At 52.2% G+C, this 16,979-nt stretch overlaps 2 protein-coding genes across 8 annotated transcripts in view; one reads left to right on the plus strand and one right to left on the minus strand.

The window, feature by feature from the left end:
* Nucleotides 1-18: 18 nt before the first annotated feature.
* On the plus strand, nucleotides 19-3,858 carry cyp51 (cytochrome P450, family 51). Its single transcript, XM_058047474.2, has 10 exons — nucleotides 19-295; nucleotides 355-453; nucleotides 991-1,167; nucleotides 1,233-1,359; nucleotides 1,525-1,699; nucleotides 1,847-1,966; nucleotides 2,055-2,250; nucleotides 2,315-2,410; nucleotides 3,058-3,226; nucleotides 3,308-3,858. The coding sequence occupies exons 1-10, from the start codon at nucleotides 116-118 to the stop codon at nucleotides 3,484-3,486; spliced, it is 1,518 nt and encodes a 505-aa protein (XP_057903457.2). The 5' UTR covers nucleotides 19-115; the 3' UTR covers nucleotides 3,487-3,858.
* Nucleotides 3,859-3,899: 41 nt separating this feature from the next.
* Nucleotides 3,900-16,979, minus strand: part of akap9 (A kinase (PRKA) anchor protein 9) — a 31,268-nt gene continuing 18,188 nt past the window's right edge. For 4 of the 7 annotated variants that reach the window (XM_058047471.2, XM_058047466.2, XM_058047465.2 and 1 more), the window contains 30 exons: nucleotides 16,606-16,644; nucleotides 15,544-15,776; nucleotides 15,333-15,452; nucleotides 13,486-13,662; nucleotides 12,622-12,726; nucleotides 12,377-12,529; nucleotides 11,672-11,758; nucleotides 10,503-11,375; nucleotides 10,314-10,433; nucleotides 10,193-10,237; nucleotides 9,990-10,124; nucleotides 9,880-9,924; nucleotides 8,597-9,814; nucleotides 8,342-8,399; nucleotides 8,156-8,277; nucleotides 7,888-8,067; nucleotides 7,664-7,831; nucleotides 7,483-7,588; nucleotides 7,228-7,420; nucleotides 7,005-7,155; nucleotides 6,625-6,936; nucleotides 6,141-6,526; nucleotides 5,966-6,071; nucleotides 5,703-5,891; nucleotides 5,419-5,625; nucleotides 5,056-5,288; nucleotides 4,907-4,986; nucleotides 4,709-4,838; nucleotides 4,515-4,645; nucleotides 3,900-4,356 (listed from right to left, as the gene is read on the minus strand). In XM_058047471.2, coding sequence (XP_057903454.2) covers nucleotides 4,307-4,356; nucleotides 4,515-4,645; nucleotides 4,709-4,838; nucleotides 4,907-4,986; nucleotides 5,056-5,288; nucleotides 5,419-5,625; nucleotides 5,703-5,891; nucleotides 5,966-6,071; nucleotides 6,141-6,526; nucleotides 6,625-6,936; nucleotides 7,005-7,155; nucleotides 7,228-7,420; nucleotides 7,483-7,588; nucleotides 7,664-7,831; nucleotides 7,888-8,067; nucleotides 8,156-8,277; nucleotides 8,342-8,399; nucleotides 8,597-9,814; nucleotides 9,880-9,924; nucleotides 9,990-10,124; nucleotides 10,193-10,237; nucleotides 10,314-10,433; nucleotides 10,503-11,375; nucleotides 11,672-11,758; nucleotides 12,377-12,529; nucleotides 12,622-12,726; nucleotides 13,486-13,662; nucleotides 15,333-15,452; nucleotides 15,544-15,776; nucleotides 16,606-16,644 — 6,152 coding nt within the window. In that variant the 3' untranslated portion in view covers nucleotides 3,900-4,306. The remainder of the gene's footprint in view (nucleotides 4,357-4,514; nucleotides 4,646-4,708; nucleotides 4,839-4,906; nucleotides 4,987-5,055; nucleotides 5,289-5,418; nucleotides 5,626-5,702; nucleotides 5,892-5,965; nucleotides 6,072-6,140; nucleotides 6,527-6,624; nucleotides 6,937-7,004; nucleotides 7,156-7,227; nucleotides 7,421-7,482; nucleotides 7,589-7,663; nucleotides 7,832-7,887; nucleotides 8,068-8,155; nucleotides 8,278-8,341; nucleotides 8,400-8,596; nucleotides 9,815-9,879; nucleotides 9,925-9,989; nucleotides 10,125-10,192; nucleotides 10,238-10,313; nucleotides 10,434-10,502; nucleotides 11,376-11,671; nucleotides 11,759-12,376; nucleotides 12,530-12,621; nucleotides 12,727-13,485; nucleotides 13,663-15,332; nucleotides 15,453-15,543; nucleotides 15,777-16,605; nucleotides 16,645-16,979) is intronic. The other 3 variants (XM_058047467.2, XM_058047470.2, XM_058047472.2) reach the window with 3 other exon arrangements.

Genomic DNA, 16,979 nt, shown 5'->3' on the forward strand with positions numbered 1-16,979 from the left:
TCAGGCGGGGGCGGGTTAATCTTCGACAGGTAGCCATGGAGGGGAAACGACATAAGTGGTCTTAACGAGATATTAGTACCCCCCAAAAGGAGCCTGGTTGCACTTTAGTTAAGAAATGTCGATGCGCTTGTATGAAATGAGCACACGGCTGCTCGGGGACGCTGTTGGCAAAATGAACGAGAACCTAACTTCAGTGGTTCTGGCTGCTTTAGTCATCACGCTGACTTTGGGGTACTTGGGGTACTTTGGGTACTTGAACAAGAAGCTTCTCGGACAAGGTTATCACAAGGATGCGGTAAGTCAGCCCCCCACTGCAACCCCCTACCCGAATGATCTCTTGGTTTTTGTGTGCAGAAATACCCGCCTTACATCCCTTCCGGTGTGCCCTTCCTTGGCCATGCTGTTGCCTTCGGGAAAAGTCCCATCGAGTTTTTGGAAAACGCATATGCAAAAGTAAGTCTAAAAGTAAAAGTAAGAGTTTTTATCATGGAGAAAAAACTACACTGATTCTCTCTGCAGTCTAATATTACAGCATCATATTATTCTAACCTTATGTACTGCATATATATGACTAATTATCTAGATTATATTTAACTTAGTACCCACTATGATTGATGAATTGATGAATGATTTTAATTGACTATAAATACAATATTAGATATTCTTAATAGATGTTTGTATTGACGTCATATGTTACATAGAATTATACTGTATGTACACAATCATTTTATTGCCTACATTTAATTGTACAAATATCTGCATTTAGTCCAAGAAAACTATTTATTACTGATATATAGATGGGGGACCATAATATATATATGTATTTACTATTAAATAACATATTGTCTACTATATGTGTCATATGAAATGGTATTTGTTGTTATTCATTGACAATCATTTTGAGTTTGTAGTCATCATAATAATAATAATAATAATAGTAATAATAACAATATAAAGTATAGTTGAGGTCATTCCTATGGTCCCTCCCAGTACGGGCCGGTGTTCAGCTTCACCATGGTGGGCAAGACCTTCACGTACCTGCTGGGAAGCGACGCCGCCACGCTGCTCTTCAACAGCAAGAACGAGGACCTGAACGCCGAGGACGTCTACTCGCGACTGACCACGCCGGTGTTTGGCAAAGGGGTGGCCTACGACGTCCCCAACCCGGTAAAGAGCCCACCCGTCCGACGACGGCGCTCGGAGGAGGCTCACGCGCTCCCAATGCCCCGCAGATCTTTCTGGAACAGAAGAAGATGCTGAAGACGGGACTCAACGTGGCTCGCTTCAAGGAGCACGTCAAGATCATCGAGGCGGAGACCGTGGAGTATTTCCAGAGATGGGGGGACAGCGGAGAGAGAAGTCAGTCAGTTAGTTCCACTTTTCACTTGTACTGTAGGAATGTTATGTGTTCATAATGCTGAATGCTTCTATAGCATCCTCTTCCCTACACCTACATTCCCTTTGAGTTCTTAGAAATGTCTGCCGGGATACATGGTGGTCATCTTTTGCTGATGGTTTTTCCAGACCTTTTCGAGGCGCTGTCCGAGCTGATCATCCTGACGGCCAGCAGCTGCCTCCACGGCAAGGAGATCCGGGCCATTCTGGACGAGCACGTGGCCCAGCTGTACGCAGACCTGGACGGGGGCTTCAGCCACGCCGCCTGGCTCCTGCCCGGATGGCTGCCGCTGCCCAGTTTCAGGTAGGACCTCAAAGCGTGGGACGTGACATCGGAGACCGGCTTTACTCTCCCCGCGTCCGTCCTTTCAAATATGTCACAATTCATCGATGAGGATTGATTATTACTGTTATGTATTTACATGTACAAGTGCGTGTTTGCCGTCACTAGGAAGCGTGACAAAGCTCACCGAGAGATCAAGAACATTTTCTTCAAGGTGATCCAGAAGCGACGAAGCGGCGGCGAGAAGATGGACGACATTCTGCAGACGCTTGTGGATGCCACCTACAAGTACAAACCATCAAACTAAAAGGATCTTTTCCCTCATTTCAAGCCGCTCCATTAAGTCCAAAGTCCCCCCTCCCCCCGCCCCATGTAGGGATGGACGGCCCTTGTCCGACGACGAGATCTCGGGCATGCTGATCGGCCTCCTGCTGGCGGGTCAGCACACGTCCTCCACCACCAGCGCCTGGATGGGCTTCTTCCTGGCCCGGGATCAAGCCCTGCAGGAGCGCTGCTACGCCGAGCAGCGGGCTGTGTGCGGGGAGCACCTGCCCCCCCTCGACCTGGACCAGGTAATATCATACACAGTCAAGCGTTGATGACGAATGAAGTCGGTACCAATTCATGTGGTCTCAGCTGAAGGATCTCGGCCTGTTGGAGCGCTGCTTGAAGGAGACGCTGAGGCTCCGCCCACCTATCATGACCATGATGAGGATGGCCCGCTCTGCTCAGGTAAGTCACATGACTTCTCTTCCATATCTGCCACAATATTCCAACAAAACAGCGGCAGCATTTTTAGGACGTGCGTATTTGTCGCCCTCTTGTGGGAACGACTGGACAATACACATACATCATGTACCTTCCTGATAGTCTATAAAGCAACAAAAAACTACTAAAATGACTTGTCTGTGTGTTTTGTACACAAAGAAATGTCAACATTTGGAGATTTGAAACAGTTCATAAAAATGGAGCTACATTATAGAGCAACAATACAGTCTGTTGTCAGTTTTAACCTCATATGGTGTTCAAAAATGTTAAATAATTACGTCAATGATATACTAATAAAAGTAACATGATGGTAAACATAGAAACAATCTATATTTCTTACACCTGGCCAAACTATATAATGTTGTCAAACGTACAGTAACTGTACAATAGCTTACAAATATCAATAAATAATATTACGGTGGTTAGGGAGAAACTGAAGGCATAAATAGGTCTTTGTCGCCCCCTGGTGGAGACGCCCTACATAGAAAGCATTATCACATCCTGGCCATATATGAATAGACAAATGATGTCGTGTCGTGTCTGGAGACCATGAACGCTATAAACCAGGCCCACTGTCCCGGTTCTTGTCTGTGGAAAATGTTGATGTTCAGACGGCATCCGGCTACACCATCCCGGCAGGCCACCAGGTGTGCGTGTCCCCAACGGTCAACCACCGCCTGGAGGACACCTGGCATGAGCGGATGGAGTTCAACCCCGAGCGCTATCTCCATGACAACCCCGCTGCTGGGGAGAAGTTTGCCTACGTGCCCTTTGGAGCAGGTGAGGGTCATGCTGTGGTAATAACAACCGTAAGAAGGGCGGCCACCAACCCGGGGTACTAACCTGCATCACACTGTCCAGGGCGCCATCGCTGCATCGGGGAGAACTTTGCCTACGTTCAGATCAAAACCATTTGGTCCACTTTGCTGAGGATGTTCCACTTTGAGCTGGTGGACGGCTACTTCCCCACCATCAACTACACCACCATGATCCACACGCCGCACAAGCCCATCATCGCATACCAGAGGAGGAAAGAGTGACGCTGGAGAGCCGGAGCAGATGGAGCAACGCTTCACGACGTCACGCCTCCTGTCAGGAAGTGTCTGAAAGGAAAAGTCTTAAACTTAAAGGAGCATCTCATGATGCTGCATTCCAGAAAAGTGGAAAAGTGCCTACTTGGGAGCTTCTTCTGCACTTTTTGAGATGAGATTTGTCCCATTTTTCCTGAATGCAGCACAATGACGGAGGGGGATCGGACTGATGGAAAATGGGAGCTCCATCATCAGACTTGCAACGGCATCACGGACATGTTTGTCGTCTGTACCAGCTTCTTTCCATGTCACATGACTGAGGTCCACCTTTCCTAACATATACGTACATATACAGTAGTTGCAATAAAGCAGTCAAATATTTCCCAACTTGTCAAGTTGTTGGAGTAGCATAGACCATCCAGTAAATATTCCTCTCCTTTATTTCACTTTTAGACAAAATAGCCAGAAAAGTCCAAAGCATCTAGAAAAATACCTTCTCTACAAACGTCTCCTAAACAAAGCAGTGTAGTGTGGAGTCATCGCCCAAACGTCCATATGCCCAAACACCCATACACCCATACGCTAAACGCCCAAACACCCACACGCCCAAACGCCCAGACACCCAAGTCAAGGTAGGTCGGTAGGTCATCAGTAAACAAATGTACACCAGTGTAGTTCATCCATGGGGGGAGGGGCGGGGCGAGAAAAGAAGCGTGGTGCTGAAAGCAGCCAAGATTTGGTCCAAACGTGACGGGAGGTTGCATCAGCAAGATAGAAAAGATCTCAGCAGGAGGACAAGGCAACTTGTTTTCAAGTTTTCACTTTCTTCTTATCTTCTCAAGCCCAAGTGCAGTGGAGCGTAGGAGGAGGAGGAAGCACCTGCAGAGGAGACATAGCGTGTATACTCCATGTTCAGGAAAGTCACCCTCAAGTCTGCCTCATTCACCTTCTACAGTACAATCAAGCCTCTAGTCAGGCTTCCTTTTACTTTCACTTTCACTTTCACATGAAGGAACTGAAAGGTGAAAAAGGGGAACCTGATGTGACGCTCCCCAGCCTCCTCTGTAGCGCCTCCAGCCTGGAGATGTAGTCGGTGAGCGCCCGGTCGGGGTCGTAGCTCTGCAGGTGGGAGCAGGTGAGCCCCCCAGGATCTCCGGCCGTGTGAAACCTTGACATGTGTTTTGGGGGTTCTGATAAGACTGCCAGGGCCGTTGTTTGACTGGAGTCGTACCTGTGCTGCGTGGAGCACGTGGGGGATCTCGGGGATTCACGACCACTGCGCCCTCTGCTGGAGGCTCCGCCCCTGTCTCTGTAGACGTCCACACCAGGATGGAGGTGGTGGGAATCTCTGGCCTCCGGGCCTGCAGCAGTACGCAGGAGTCATGGAATCATGTTGAGGACACTTCAGAGGACATGATGCCGTATTTACCAATCTGTCCCGGTTCCGTTTTGGAAGTCACGTTGCTCATCCCGGTGGTTTTGTGCCAGCGCTTGACCAGGAAACGCATCCTGAAAAAGCAAAGGTGGTCATCAGAACGAGACGAAGGGCGCATGTGACGTGGGCGAGAATGCGCCTGCCTGGAGAGGGCGATGGAGACGCGCACGGCAGAGCGGAAGCGCATGAGGCCCCGCCTGCGTTGGCTGAAGGACTCGGCGCCGGACGGCGAGGGGCGGCCGCCCATCCTGGCGAGGAGGGCCAGCGTGGCTTCCTCGCACTCCTGGAAGCCGCCCAGCAGTAAGAGCAGGTACTTCTTCTGGTAGACGAGAGCCTTGCGGAAGCTTTCCGACCTCAGGTACTTCCCGTACATCCTCTGGAAACAACAAGTCAAAGTGGGCGTGTCTGACAGGAAATGGTGGTGAGTGTAGCGTCTTCCGCCATCTTTGCAGACCCGTGTGAAGGCCCATCATTCCGACAGGTAATACTTTAGACGAAGGTCTCACCTTGAGCGCAGCATTGTCAGCCTCGGGTCCGGTGATCTCACGCAGGGTGTCCGACCTGATCTCGCCCCTGAGTCGGGCCACTTGAGCGTTGGCCTGACGCAAGGCCTTCTCCAGCAGGACCTTCTCCGCGGCCCAAACCTCCCTCTCCTGACAGAGCAGCAGCACGCCCGCAGAGTCCGGTCTGGACTGGCCCCTCCTTCCGCCGGACTGCGGGAGGACAGCACGGAAAGACGGTGACTCCACGTCTACGGCTAAGTTCTTCACAGGGCGACCATCCCACTCACGCCATCGCCCGAGCCCGGCCCGGCGTGCCGATAGCAGCGCAGCTCCTCCTCCAGTCGGAGGGAGCGGTTCCTCAAGTCGTTCTTCTCCTCCGTCAGACGGCTGACAAAACCCGTCAGCTCGGCGTTCTGCCTGAGGAGATGCTCCGTCAGGGAGGAGCCGCCGGAGCCCCCCGCCAGCAGGGCGGCGCTCTGACGGGGGCACAGGAAGCAGTATGAGGTGTGATAGCCATCTTTAAGTGCGGGGGAAAAGCAGCAGCGCTGACCTCGGGCACGGATGGGAGACCTGGAGATTGCTGCAGCACGGTGATGACATCATCAAGAGAGGACCGGAGCAGGGTCAGCTCGTCATCAGAGATCAGAGTGGAAGATCTGTTCAAGGAAGGAAGACGTGAGTGGAGCGGGAGCGTTGCTGCTGGAGCCCACCACCAACTAAGCTACCTTCCCACGGCTGTGGTCGCCATGTTGCGTAGCTTGGAAGAAACCAGCTGGACTTTGGCCAGGATGGTGTCCGCTGTACGCCAAGGACCATGATGGTGGCCTCCGTCGGTCACCTCCCAAAGAGGAGGCTGCTGGGAAACGCTCATGTTGGCCAACCTCTCCTCCAGTCTCTCCCTCTCCTCCTCCAGGCTCCTCCTCCTGTCCGCCTCCATCTCCAGCTGCTCCTGCGTCTCCAAGAGTCTCACTTCCAGATTCTCCAGGCGGACCTGGGCCTCCAGCAACGCCTCCTGGTTTTGTCTTGACTTGTGACCTGCCAGAGTCAGCTCCTCCTCTTTTCTCACACTCTCCAGTTTGTGAGCCTCCAACTGGCTGAGGAGGTGCACCACCTGGAGGCCAGGAAAGTAACTGCTAGTTCTGGAGATCCCAAAAATGCACGGTGGTACCTCAACATTTAAAGATGGGGGGCTTGACCTCCAACACCCACCTGTGCATGCTTGTCATCGAGATGCTCCTGTAGCCCTTCTAGAAGGTTGTGCTCCTCATTCGCTTGACCGTCCCTCGAGGAGACGCCACCCACTCGCAGCTGCCTCTCCCTCCCCAGAGCGGCACTCATCTCCTGGGCCTTGGCTCGCTCCGTCTCCAGCTGGACCTGGAGCTCCTGGAGGCGCCTGTGGAGGCTCAGCTTCTCCCTCTCGGCCTGCTGGCAGAGCTGGGCGGTGGCCAGGCGCTCCTGCTCCAAGGTGGACTTCAGCTGGGTCACATGGTTCTTTTGTTCCTCCAAAGCAAAGGTCAAGTCCTTCCAAGCCAAACGGAAGGTTAGTTACGTTGGGAGCTCTTGTGGTGCACTGGGCTCCAGATACAGACCTCCAGCTCTTCTCGTGTGCTCTCCTCGCTTCTCCCAATTCGACACCGCTCCTTCTCCATGGTCCACTGAACTTCACGGCCCTTCTTCTTCTCCTCCAACAGCTGGTCATTCAGTGCGTCCACCTCTGCAGCCTTCTGTGACACCTCAGCTCTGCAGGCCAGAGGAACGTGTAAGCAGTAAGACGTGGAGAACATCTCATCATCACAGATCATCTCTCCCAACCTGAGAGCGTCCAGCTCCTTCAGGTGTTTGTGCTGAGCTTTAAGCGTCGTCTCCAGCTCCAGTTTAGTCTGCGACAGCTCATTCTTCAGTTCCTCCAGCAGCAGCCTGTCGGTCTCCATCGCCCCGTCACCTCTTCCTCCCTGCTGCTCCGCCCCGCCGGGATCGGCAGCCAATGACACGGCGTGACGGCCATCTGAGGAGCAAAGGCATGGTGGCGAGTAAATCAAGGCCGCGGGACGGATGAAAGCTCCTCACCTTGATGGAGATGCTCCAGCTGACCTCGAAGATGTTGGATCTCAGACCTGAGACTGGACCTGTCTGCAGCCAAGAGTGAAGCCATGGCCTCTTTGTGCTGAGCATCCTGCACACGGATCATAAAGGGCATGGAGCAATCTCTGCGGGGGGAGAAGAAGGATCTCGTGATGTGGGGCATCACCTGCTCGGCCAGTCTGCGCTCCAGCTGGTTGAGGTGGATGATGGCGTCGCTGGTGTCCAGCAGGTCCACCTGGCTGTAGAGGGCACTCTTGAGCACGCTACGCTCCCCGACAAAGACCTGGCGCACCGCATCCAACAGCTCGGTACGCCAATCCTCCACACCCGACGCCTGAAGAACAAAAACATCAGCGCCGCACCTTGACTGGCTTTCTTCTTCTTCAGTACCTGTGTTGTCTGCATCTTGGCGATGAGGCCTTGGAGGGACTCCACGGTGGCCAGCAAGGCGTCCCTCTCCTTCAGCCAGGCCTGGAGGCTGAACTGGTAGGCCGGCTCGCCTTCGGAGAGCGGGAGCTCTGACAGAGAGAGAACCTGCATCCCCTCCTGGTGGACCTCACGGAGCAAGGTCTGGATGTGCAGACACGCCACCATGTTTCCACGTGAACCACAGAGCTCCACTTGGGTGGACCGACGCCCACACGGATGGCTACTTTACCTTGATGCGATCTGGCAACTGGCTCTCAGGCTCTCTTCTGGCACCTTCTGGCGTCACCCTGAACTCCTGCTGGAGGCCGGGGAGGTCATATCCGGTTCTCTGGCTGTAGTCCGAGCTGCTGTCTGCAAATACGAGAAGATCTGTGAGATTGTGCAAGATGATCGCCGTTGTTGACGTTGATCTCACCGCTGGTGTAGCCATCTTTCAACTGCGATAGTGGCCGATCTTGTCTCGCTAGGGAAGCCTACAGAGAATACAAGAAGAATACAGGCTATTGTGAGTAATGGCCGCACCCATAAAGTGCCGACTTTTGCTTCCTAAGGCCATTCCACGCCTCTTACAGTCACTGGAAACATCATGACATCAAACATATGACATCCATATAACCCAATGGCATGCCTGCCACTCTCTGCAGTTAAGTAGTGAGCTGACTAAGCTCACCTCGGTGGAGCGCAGCTTGTCAATGACGGCTTTGAGGGCCTTGCATTGCTCCTCCAGGTTCTGCACGTCCCTACGCAGGCTGTCGCTCTCCGATATGTGGCGGGCCTCCATGTCGAGGATCTCCGCGGCGTGCAGCTCCTGCATCTGTACGATCTTGTCCCGGAAGTCTCCCATCACCTCCTCCAGCTCCTCTTTGGTGGCCGCCGCGGGAGGCTCCTCGCCGCAGTCCGCCATGGCGGCCACTTGGGTCTGAGTGGAAGCGTCGGCCACGCCCCGCCCTGGCTGCTCTGAGTCGCTGCTGCTGTTGAGGTGCCTTCTGGGATTTTTGGTGGAGGACAGACCTGAGGGAGCTGAAGTCTTCCTGGAGAGAGATGCTTTCTCTTTGGTGCCGCCTCCTTTAGCCGTCTGCTGCCTGCTTGCCTTTCTCTTGGGCTGGGAGGCCGTGGAGGAGGACGAAGCGGAGGAAAAAGGTTGAGGAGACGGAGCAGGAGAAGGAGAAGTAGGATCCGAGTCGGCTGTCTTCGACAAGGCAGCTTGCATTTCCTGGAGCTCCTCTTTGAGCTTCCTAAGGGACAGCTCACGCACCCGGATGTCCTCCTGAAGTTCCTCATTGTGTCGCCTGTAGCCGTTCAGTTCTTCTTTGGTGGCGTCCACATCCTGTTTGACCTCCTGGAGCTCCTCTTGGAGCTTCCGACGGGAAGATTCCCGCACCTGGATGTCCTTCTGAAGTTCCTCATTGTGGGATTTGTATTTGTTCAGTTCTTCTTTGGTGGTGTTCACATTATTTCTCACCTCCTGGAGCTCCTCCTTGAGCTCACAAATAGATGTTTCACGCACCTGGATGTTCTCCTGAAGTTCCTCGTTGTGTCGCCTGTAGCCATTCAGTTCTTCTTTGGTGGCGTCCACATTCTGTTTGACCTCCTGGAGCTCCTCCCTGAGCTCACAAGCAGATGTTTCACGCATCTGGATGTCCTCCTGGAGCTTCTCATTGTGGGATTTGTAGCTGTTCAGCTCTTCTTTGGTGGTGTCAACACAGTTTTTGAATTCCTGCAGCTGCTCATTCAGCTTACAAATAGACAATTCCCGCAGCAGAATATCCTCCTGGAGCTTCTCGTTGTGGGATTTGGAGCTGCTGAGTTCCTCTTTGGCGGAGTCTGCGTTGCTTCTGACCTCGTGGAGCTCCTTGAGAAGCTCTGCCCTGTCCTCTAGCGCTTGAACCTGAGTGTGAAAAGACAACTGCTCAATCAACAAGCACGTGCTCTACTAGGGTGCCTTCTGCTTACTTGGCCAAGTTCTGCTTTAAGCCGAGCCAAGGTCAGGTCACGTTCCTGGCAGGAAACATCTAGAGTGAGCCATCTTTCTTATGATCTCATTTTTAAAGCTCAATTTCTACCTGCAGCAGCTCTTGCACCTTCTCCAAGCTCTCCTCGCAGCTGTTCAGGTCTTCTTTGGCGCGCGCCGCCTCCTTCTGGCTCTTCACCAACTCCCCTTGGAGCGCCCGCATCTCCTCATCTCCTTGAGAAGACGCCTGAAGTGGCAACAGAAGCAGTAGACATGAATGATGAGGCCAAACACCAGAAGGTACATGAAGTATACCTTTTGGAGTTGCTCTCGAAGTTTATCTACCACTTGTGTTCTTTCCTTCAAGACAGACAAGCAGCAAAGTCTCAGCTAACATCAGGAGATGCCCTCAGAGAACGTGTGAATCTTAGCCTACTTTTAGTTCCTCCTGGAGGTTACTGCATTGCTCCCTGCAGTTGTGCAGCTGCTCTTGGGTGTGCAAGGCCTCCTGTCTCGCCTTCTCCAACTCCTGGAGAACTCCACCAGTTGCGGCCTGCTTCAAAGAAGCACAAAGGTTTGACCTTCACAGACACAATCCTTATCTTGCAAGGTTTTCCACTCTCACCTCCACGGCGGGCCATGTCCTGGGACGTGTCTTGACCTTCATCTGACTGAGCAAATCCATGAGCACCGCCAGCCTCTTCTCGTACTCCAGCACGTCCTCCTCCGAGCTGGAGAGCAGTTGCTTCTGGAGCTCCTGGTCCTTTTGGATGCCGCTGAGACTGGCCTCCAGCTCACAGAGCTTCTGTGTCAGATGCACCACCTTGCCTCTTGGAGCTTGTCTAGCATGGACCGGCAGGCTGAACTCCATCTGAGGGAGGCCAAAGTCAGGCAGACTCTGCGGGCGGTGATCTTCTCCACGTGTGCCAGACGGCTGCTGCTGTTGCTGCTGGAAAGCATCCAGGGTGGCCTTGCTGACCAGCGCGGCCGCCACGTTCTCCCTCAACTCCTCCTCCAGGGTGGACGCTTTCAGCTGCAGATCCTCGGCGTGGCTTTGACTTTGCTCCACCAGGAGGCGACAGCGGCCGAGCTCGCCGTCTTTTTCACCCACAGAGTCCTCCAGCTCACGGATGCGGACACGGAGCTCCATCATCCTCGATGCTGCACTCTGCTCCAGAGCTTGAACCTGGGCCTGGACGACCACAAAGGCTGCAGTTTTCTCTTCAAGCTTCTCCTGCAGGAGCTGGTGTGTCTCCAGCAGCTTGTCATGCTCCATTTTGAGGGTATCAAACTCCATTTTCTGCTTCATCTCATCATACTCATCACCCGCGGCCGGGTGCGGCTGGATGTGGACCAGTTCCTGCTGGAGTTTGTCAATCACAGCATTCAGCTGGTCAACCTCGTCTTCGCTATTGCTCTTGAAACGCTCCTGCTCGCTCCGCAGGCATTGCACCTGCGACTCCAGGTCTTTGATCAGCTCATCCCGCTCGTCCATTCCCTGAAAACACGAAGACGATATTACCGTACGCTCAAAAACCCTCCTTTAAGTGGCCACCATGAATACCATTGTTAGGTGAAGATGACTGTCATTAAGATTAGATTGGAAACACAGAGTCAATGATCCACCACAAATGGACTTACCAAGACAAACCAAAAGTGAAATAGACAATGGAGCCACCAGTGAACAAGACCACACACACTGGACGCACAAGCATGGAGCTATGCACGCACCAAATATACTTTTATATATTTCTATTTGGTGCCAGCATAGCATACAGAGACTGTACATGTTACCTGGTTGCCAGATGTTTTCTCCTTGTGTTTGAGCTTAGTGATCTGTTCATTAAGATGTACTATTTCCCTGTCCTTCTGCTCCATCACCTTCAAGAGTCAAAAGATTATAATGTGATGGAATGAACACGCACCGCAAGAGTCCAGATTGGCCTCAAATTCACCCATACTGTCAAACCGCTCATAAACGCCTCGTTTTAAAGGTCCCCTATTATGCTAATGGACTTTTGCAAGATGTTAGCCAAATAATATGAGCATCATCAGCACCGAACCTGGGTTCCCATGACGGCATGAAGGGAAAAACCTCCTTCCTCAGGGGCCTGCCCCTGGCCACCCCGTGGCCACACACCGCTTCCTTAAGGACAACGTTGCAAAACAGCAGGCTTCACTACATAGCTTCAAATACATCCTGGAGGTCTGCCGGCTACCCGCCCCCTGTCCCCATGTCCCCATGTCCCCCTGTCTTCATGATACATTGCTCATACATTGTGATGGACTGTCAAATGCACTATAGTATTACATGAGTATAATATGGGACCTTTAATGTTAGCCTCTGGCAGGCATAGGGACTTGGCTCCTTAAGTCTTCTATTGTGTTTCTATTGCGTTAGCATGAATCATCAATATTCATTCATTTCAAAGGGTGACTAACATGTTAACATATTATATTAGCCCAAATCCTACTTCATAGTTCATGGTGCAAGGTCACCTGAAGCATGCTCTCCCTGGTTTCCATGTACTGCTGCTGGCTGCTGATCTCCTTCCTCTGGATCTCCAGCTGCATGTGGAGCTGCTGCACCTCCTCGCTCTTGTTCTCCAGCTCCTCTCTGAACTGCTCCAGCTGCTCTTCCAGGTTACAGATCTGAGGCCACGGCAGAGAAGCAAAGTCGCTGACGTCAAAGCGATCTGGTGTGGCGCAAGGAGAGTAACGAAGGTGCAGAAAGGGAACGCTACCTCCTTCTCTTTCCGTTCCAAGGCTTCCCTTTCGGTCTGCAACTGAGCCTCCAGTGTGGAGTGCGCCGCCTTGGTGATGGATGTGTGGCATCTCTTTTGTTCATCCTGACATCAAACACATGAAACGCATGAGAACACCTCCAGGAGAGATGGGACAGTGTTGCGCCACTCAATGGTTGGTGTGCTCCACAATCTAAAAAAGTAAAACCAATGTTGTAATGGCGCTAAAGCTAAACTTTATTTTTTATTTCTACGAGGTGTCGAGGCCAATAGCAAACAACCCATGGACTACAAGTGGGCCCTGGGCCGCACTTTGGACACCCCTGCTTTTATAGCTGTTGGCAGGTGGCCTCGTGGTTAGCATGCAGGCCACAGTCAGGAGATCTGCAAGATCTGGGTTTCAATCTCCATAGTGGAGTCTGCATATTCTCCCCGTGCCTGCACTGGGTTTCCCATTCCCATTTGTGCGTGGTGCCGTGGCTTCCTCCCACCCACATTCCAAAAACATACGTTATGTTGACCGCTGAGTCCAAATTGTCCATGCCAAGGCTGGTGACCAAAGTCGGCTGGGATAGGCTCCAGCACACATCTGTGAATTGACCAGAGGAGTTGATGGTATACCAGTACGCTCCAGTCCTTTAGGCACTGGCTGTCAGTGGTTGCTAGCCATTGGTCAGTGTTGTCATGTGACAGGCCTGCACATTGTTCTCTCACGCTGCTCAACCCCTCCCACCTCCTAGAGCACCACCAAGTCATCGCCATGCTCTAACGCACACACCGTGCTCCGCAGCCACTAGCTTCCCACTCGCTAACAATCTCTGCTATCCCCCCCCCCCTCCTTTGTGCCCCCTCCCTCTTCCTAACCTTCTCCAGGGACTCTGTGCTGGCCAGCAGGGCCTGCTCCAGCTCACGGATGCGGCTCTCCAGCTTGTCAATCTCCTGGTCGCGTTCTCCCAGCTCACGACGCAGCTGCTCGGAGCTGAGCAGGAGCTCACTGCACCAGTCCGCCTTCTCCTTCAGCTGGGAGGTCAGATGCTCCACCTGGCAGAGGGAAGGAGAGAGAGAGAGGAGAGTGTGCCGCTTAAATAAGGCTCCCTTACGGAGACTCCCCACTTGCTACACATACACGCTAGCTGGGAGGTCAGCTGATCCACCTGAGAAAGGAGGGAGGGAGGGAAGGAGGAAGGGAGGGGGGTGGGGGGGGGGGGTTCATTCAGGGTGACAAACGCCATAGCAGCACATGAGCAAGGTGGGCAGGTAACCGATCCACCTGTCAGATGAAGAAGACGTGGAAAGGGGGCGGAGCTGTGTGGGATGACGGACAACCCCTAGATACACGCGCCTGTCTGTGAGCACCAGAAACGAGCAGCCATAAATCGGCCAATGAAATGCTCTGCTGGGAAGACGTGTATTATGGGATATTATTGCATATTTATACCTTTTGAGTGTTAAGTTGCTGTGTGATGATTTTAGCCTTCTAGCTAAGACGACAGTTAGATTAAGTAATGACATCCTGACAATAGGCACAGTATTTAAATGATTAGGAGTAGTTCTGAAGCATGGGAGATGATGGTCATAAATCAGCCACGCTGCTGTATAAGCTGCAGGGTTCAAAGTTTCAGAAGAAAGCAGGGGCTTGTGCACCAGAAATGATGACGGTAATGACATTACTTGAGTGAAGGAAGGAGTACTTCACCGTGGAGAGTTCATGTAAATTGGAGCAGTGAAAGTCTGCTTGGAGGGTCTTGAGTGGGACTCTCCCTGGGATCAATGCTGGTTTTAGTTGAACGATGGAAGGGAAGAAGAAAAGGACAACGTTCTCATGAGGTTGGAAGAAGAGGGGTCGGGACTACTGTAATGCACTAGCAGGTCTGCGGGGGTGCTGGTGGTGGGGTTGGGGGCAAACAAGCTGTAGTACGTGTAGCTAGAAGCGGTACCTTGATGCTTACTCCATCCACCTGCAAATGCCAAGGAGAGAGAAGGCAGGAGGAGCATGAAGGAACGGAGAGTGCAAAGGCAAAAAGGGACAGAGGTGAGCCGACCGAGGAGGGAGCAAAGGAAGAAAAGAAGCACTTTCAGATTGAAGGAATATGCCTGTGGAAATGAAAGAAACTGTATTGTGATCGGCTTTCATCATCAGGATGCCTGATAAAGCATACAGCCCATAATAACCCCGTGAAGCTGGGTACTTCACCATGCAGGCTCCACTCTTTTACCAGAGTTAAAGTGTAATTTGATGGCAGCAGATGACTGTTACACATTAACCAAAATGCCGAAGGTGACAGGTTGGGATCCAGAGCATAAAGACATAATCTCGGGATAGAATATTAAGGTCTCTTGAGACTGACTACACAAGGAAAAAATTCCCATAATGCCACCAGTACTCCCTCAGTTGGTGTTGGGTTACACAATGAACCCCCGCTCCTCAATCCAACCAAGCCGTGTCACCTGGCTTGGTGCTGCCCACCACCTCCACCATCGCCTCCACTCCTGACCGCCTTTTATGGCATCCAATAAAGGCCCTGCATTGTTAACGTGACACCTAGCAGCAGAGAAATAAAAGCTAACAACATCAGCCCACATTCATTCCGCTCCACGTCAACAAGCCGGGTGTGACTTTCAAGGAAGTCTATTGTTTACTGTGCCGGTGGAGCGGGGTGTCCAATGTGCGGCATCCGCATCTCCGTTACCGCTTGGCACTCTTCGCTTACCTCTTGGCTTCTTTGCTCAGAGCCACTCTGAAGCTTCAGCGGGTTCTTCAGCTGCAGCTCCAGTTTGTTGATCTCATTCTGGAAGACGTCCCTCTCGTGTTCTCGGTCCACGGCTTGCTCCTAGGCACCAGCAGGAGAAGCTTAAAAACACTCCGTGCTCATCCGTATCCCGTTTTAGTCAATCAACAGTATCCTCGGATGCTGCACTTACATCCAGGAACTTCCTGTTCTTGTCCAGCTGTTTCTCCAGGGCCTGGATCTGCTGCTGGAGGTCTCCGGTCTCGGCCTTGCGAGCGTGCTCCAGCTCAATCACCCTGTTGACCTGCTCTTCCAGCTCCGCCTCCAGCACCTTCATCTGCTTCAGGAGGTCGGCGCTCTCCTTCTCCGCCTGCCGTTGCACCTCCACCTTCTCTTTCATCAGCTTCTCGGCTTCCTCCAGCAGATCTAGGCCAGCGCAGGAGCATGGAGGTGTTACTGCTTGGACATTGACAGTTACTGTACATCTTGCATGGAGATGAATGGGATGCCACTGAGGAGTCTGAGGAGGCGTCATTAACAAAAGCTGGTCCTTGACTTCCAACTCCCATCACTTTTCCATGTTCCTTCAGGCTTGTGATGGCTTAAAGTGACCTAAAGGTTGAGGGCTATAAAGTCATGCCAGCTGTTGATCTGCATGGCGTGCAAGGACAGCCTGGGAATATGTTTTGATGCCAACGGATAAAGCCCCCACTACATATTGGCCAAGTCATTTTAACACCTCTGCCCTCAGACTCTTCCAACATCCCATTCAGGTATCCAAGATGAACCTCCCAACACGATGCCCCTTCCGCTGCCACCAGGACCAACTCCCATTGGTTCACCCAGGATGACATCCAGATATTGTAATATGCATGCCCAGCAGACAAGGGGGGGGGGGGGGTTCCTGGACAGCCAATCATCTTACTCCCACTAGTAATCAATCCAGTATATACACATGTAGATGATTGACGGAGGATCTAAAGGCCATGTGTGAATGCGGACATCTGCTGTCATTTGATCATGCTAAAATTAGGGCTAATTAAAAACCACAAGCCAGGACAAGATGAGTGAAAAAAGCAGAGGCAAAGGTTAGTGATTGGAGTGCCATCGTGAGGCCAAGGAAGCAAGCAAGCTCTGTGGGTGCTGTGGGTGATGCGGCCGGGTTAGATCACGGATACACTGGTTATCATGTCACTCCATTCAAAGGAACGTAGCGGAGAAGAGGAGGGCTGAGCCGTGCTCAAAGTGGACACACCTGCTTCAGGTGCTGCGACCATTGCAGCGTCAACTAGGCCTACGGGAGGATAGGAAAGCACAGGCGTTCAACATGCTCTTCTTTTTCACATCAACACAAAAGCCATGACGATGTCGGCTAGGATGGAGAAGCAAACAGCGTGAAAAGGAGGGCGGTTCTTCGATAGCCCTGACCCAAAAATGCTGAAGACTCACCTTTATCATGGAAAAATGGCCTACCTTTTTCACAGTAGGAGAGGTTATAGTTATAGTTATCATGGACTTCCAACACCTTGTCGCTCTCTATTGCGATTGAGAATACTAACACTTGGGGTGTCACCAGACCAAACGCCCCATTGGGTCGACGAAACAAGACCAGACGAGATTTTAACAGAA

This window comes from Doryrhamphus excisus, linkage group LG7 (genome assembly GCF_037039965.1).
Source record: "Doryrhamphus excisus strain RoL-2023G ecotype Guam linkage group LG7, RoL_Dexc_Guam_v1.1, whole genome shotgun sequence".
Classification (NCBI taxonomy): Eukaryota; Metazoa; Chordata; class Actinopteri; order Syngnathiformes; family Syngnathidae; genus Doryrhamphus; species Doryrhamphus excisus.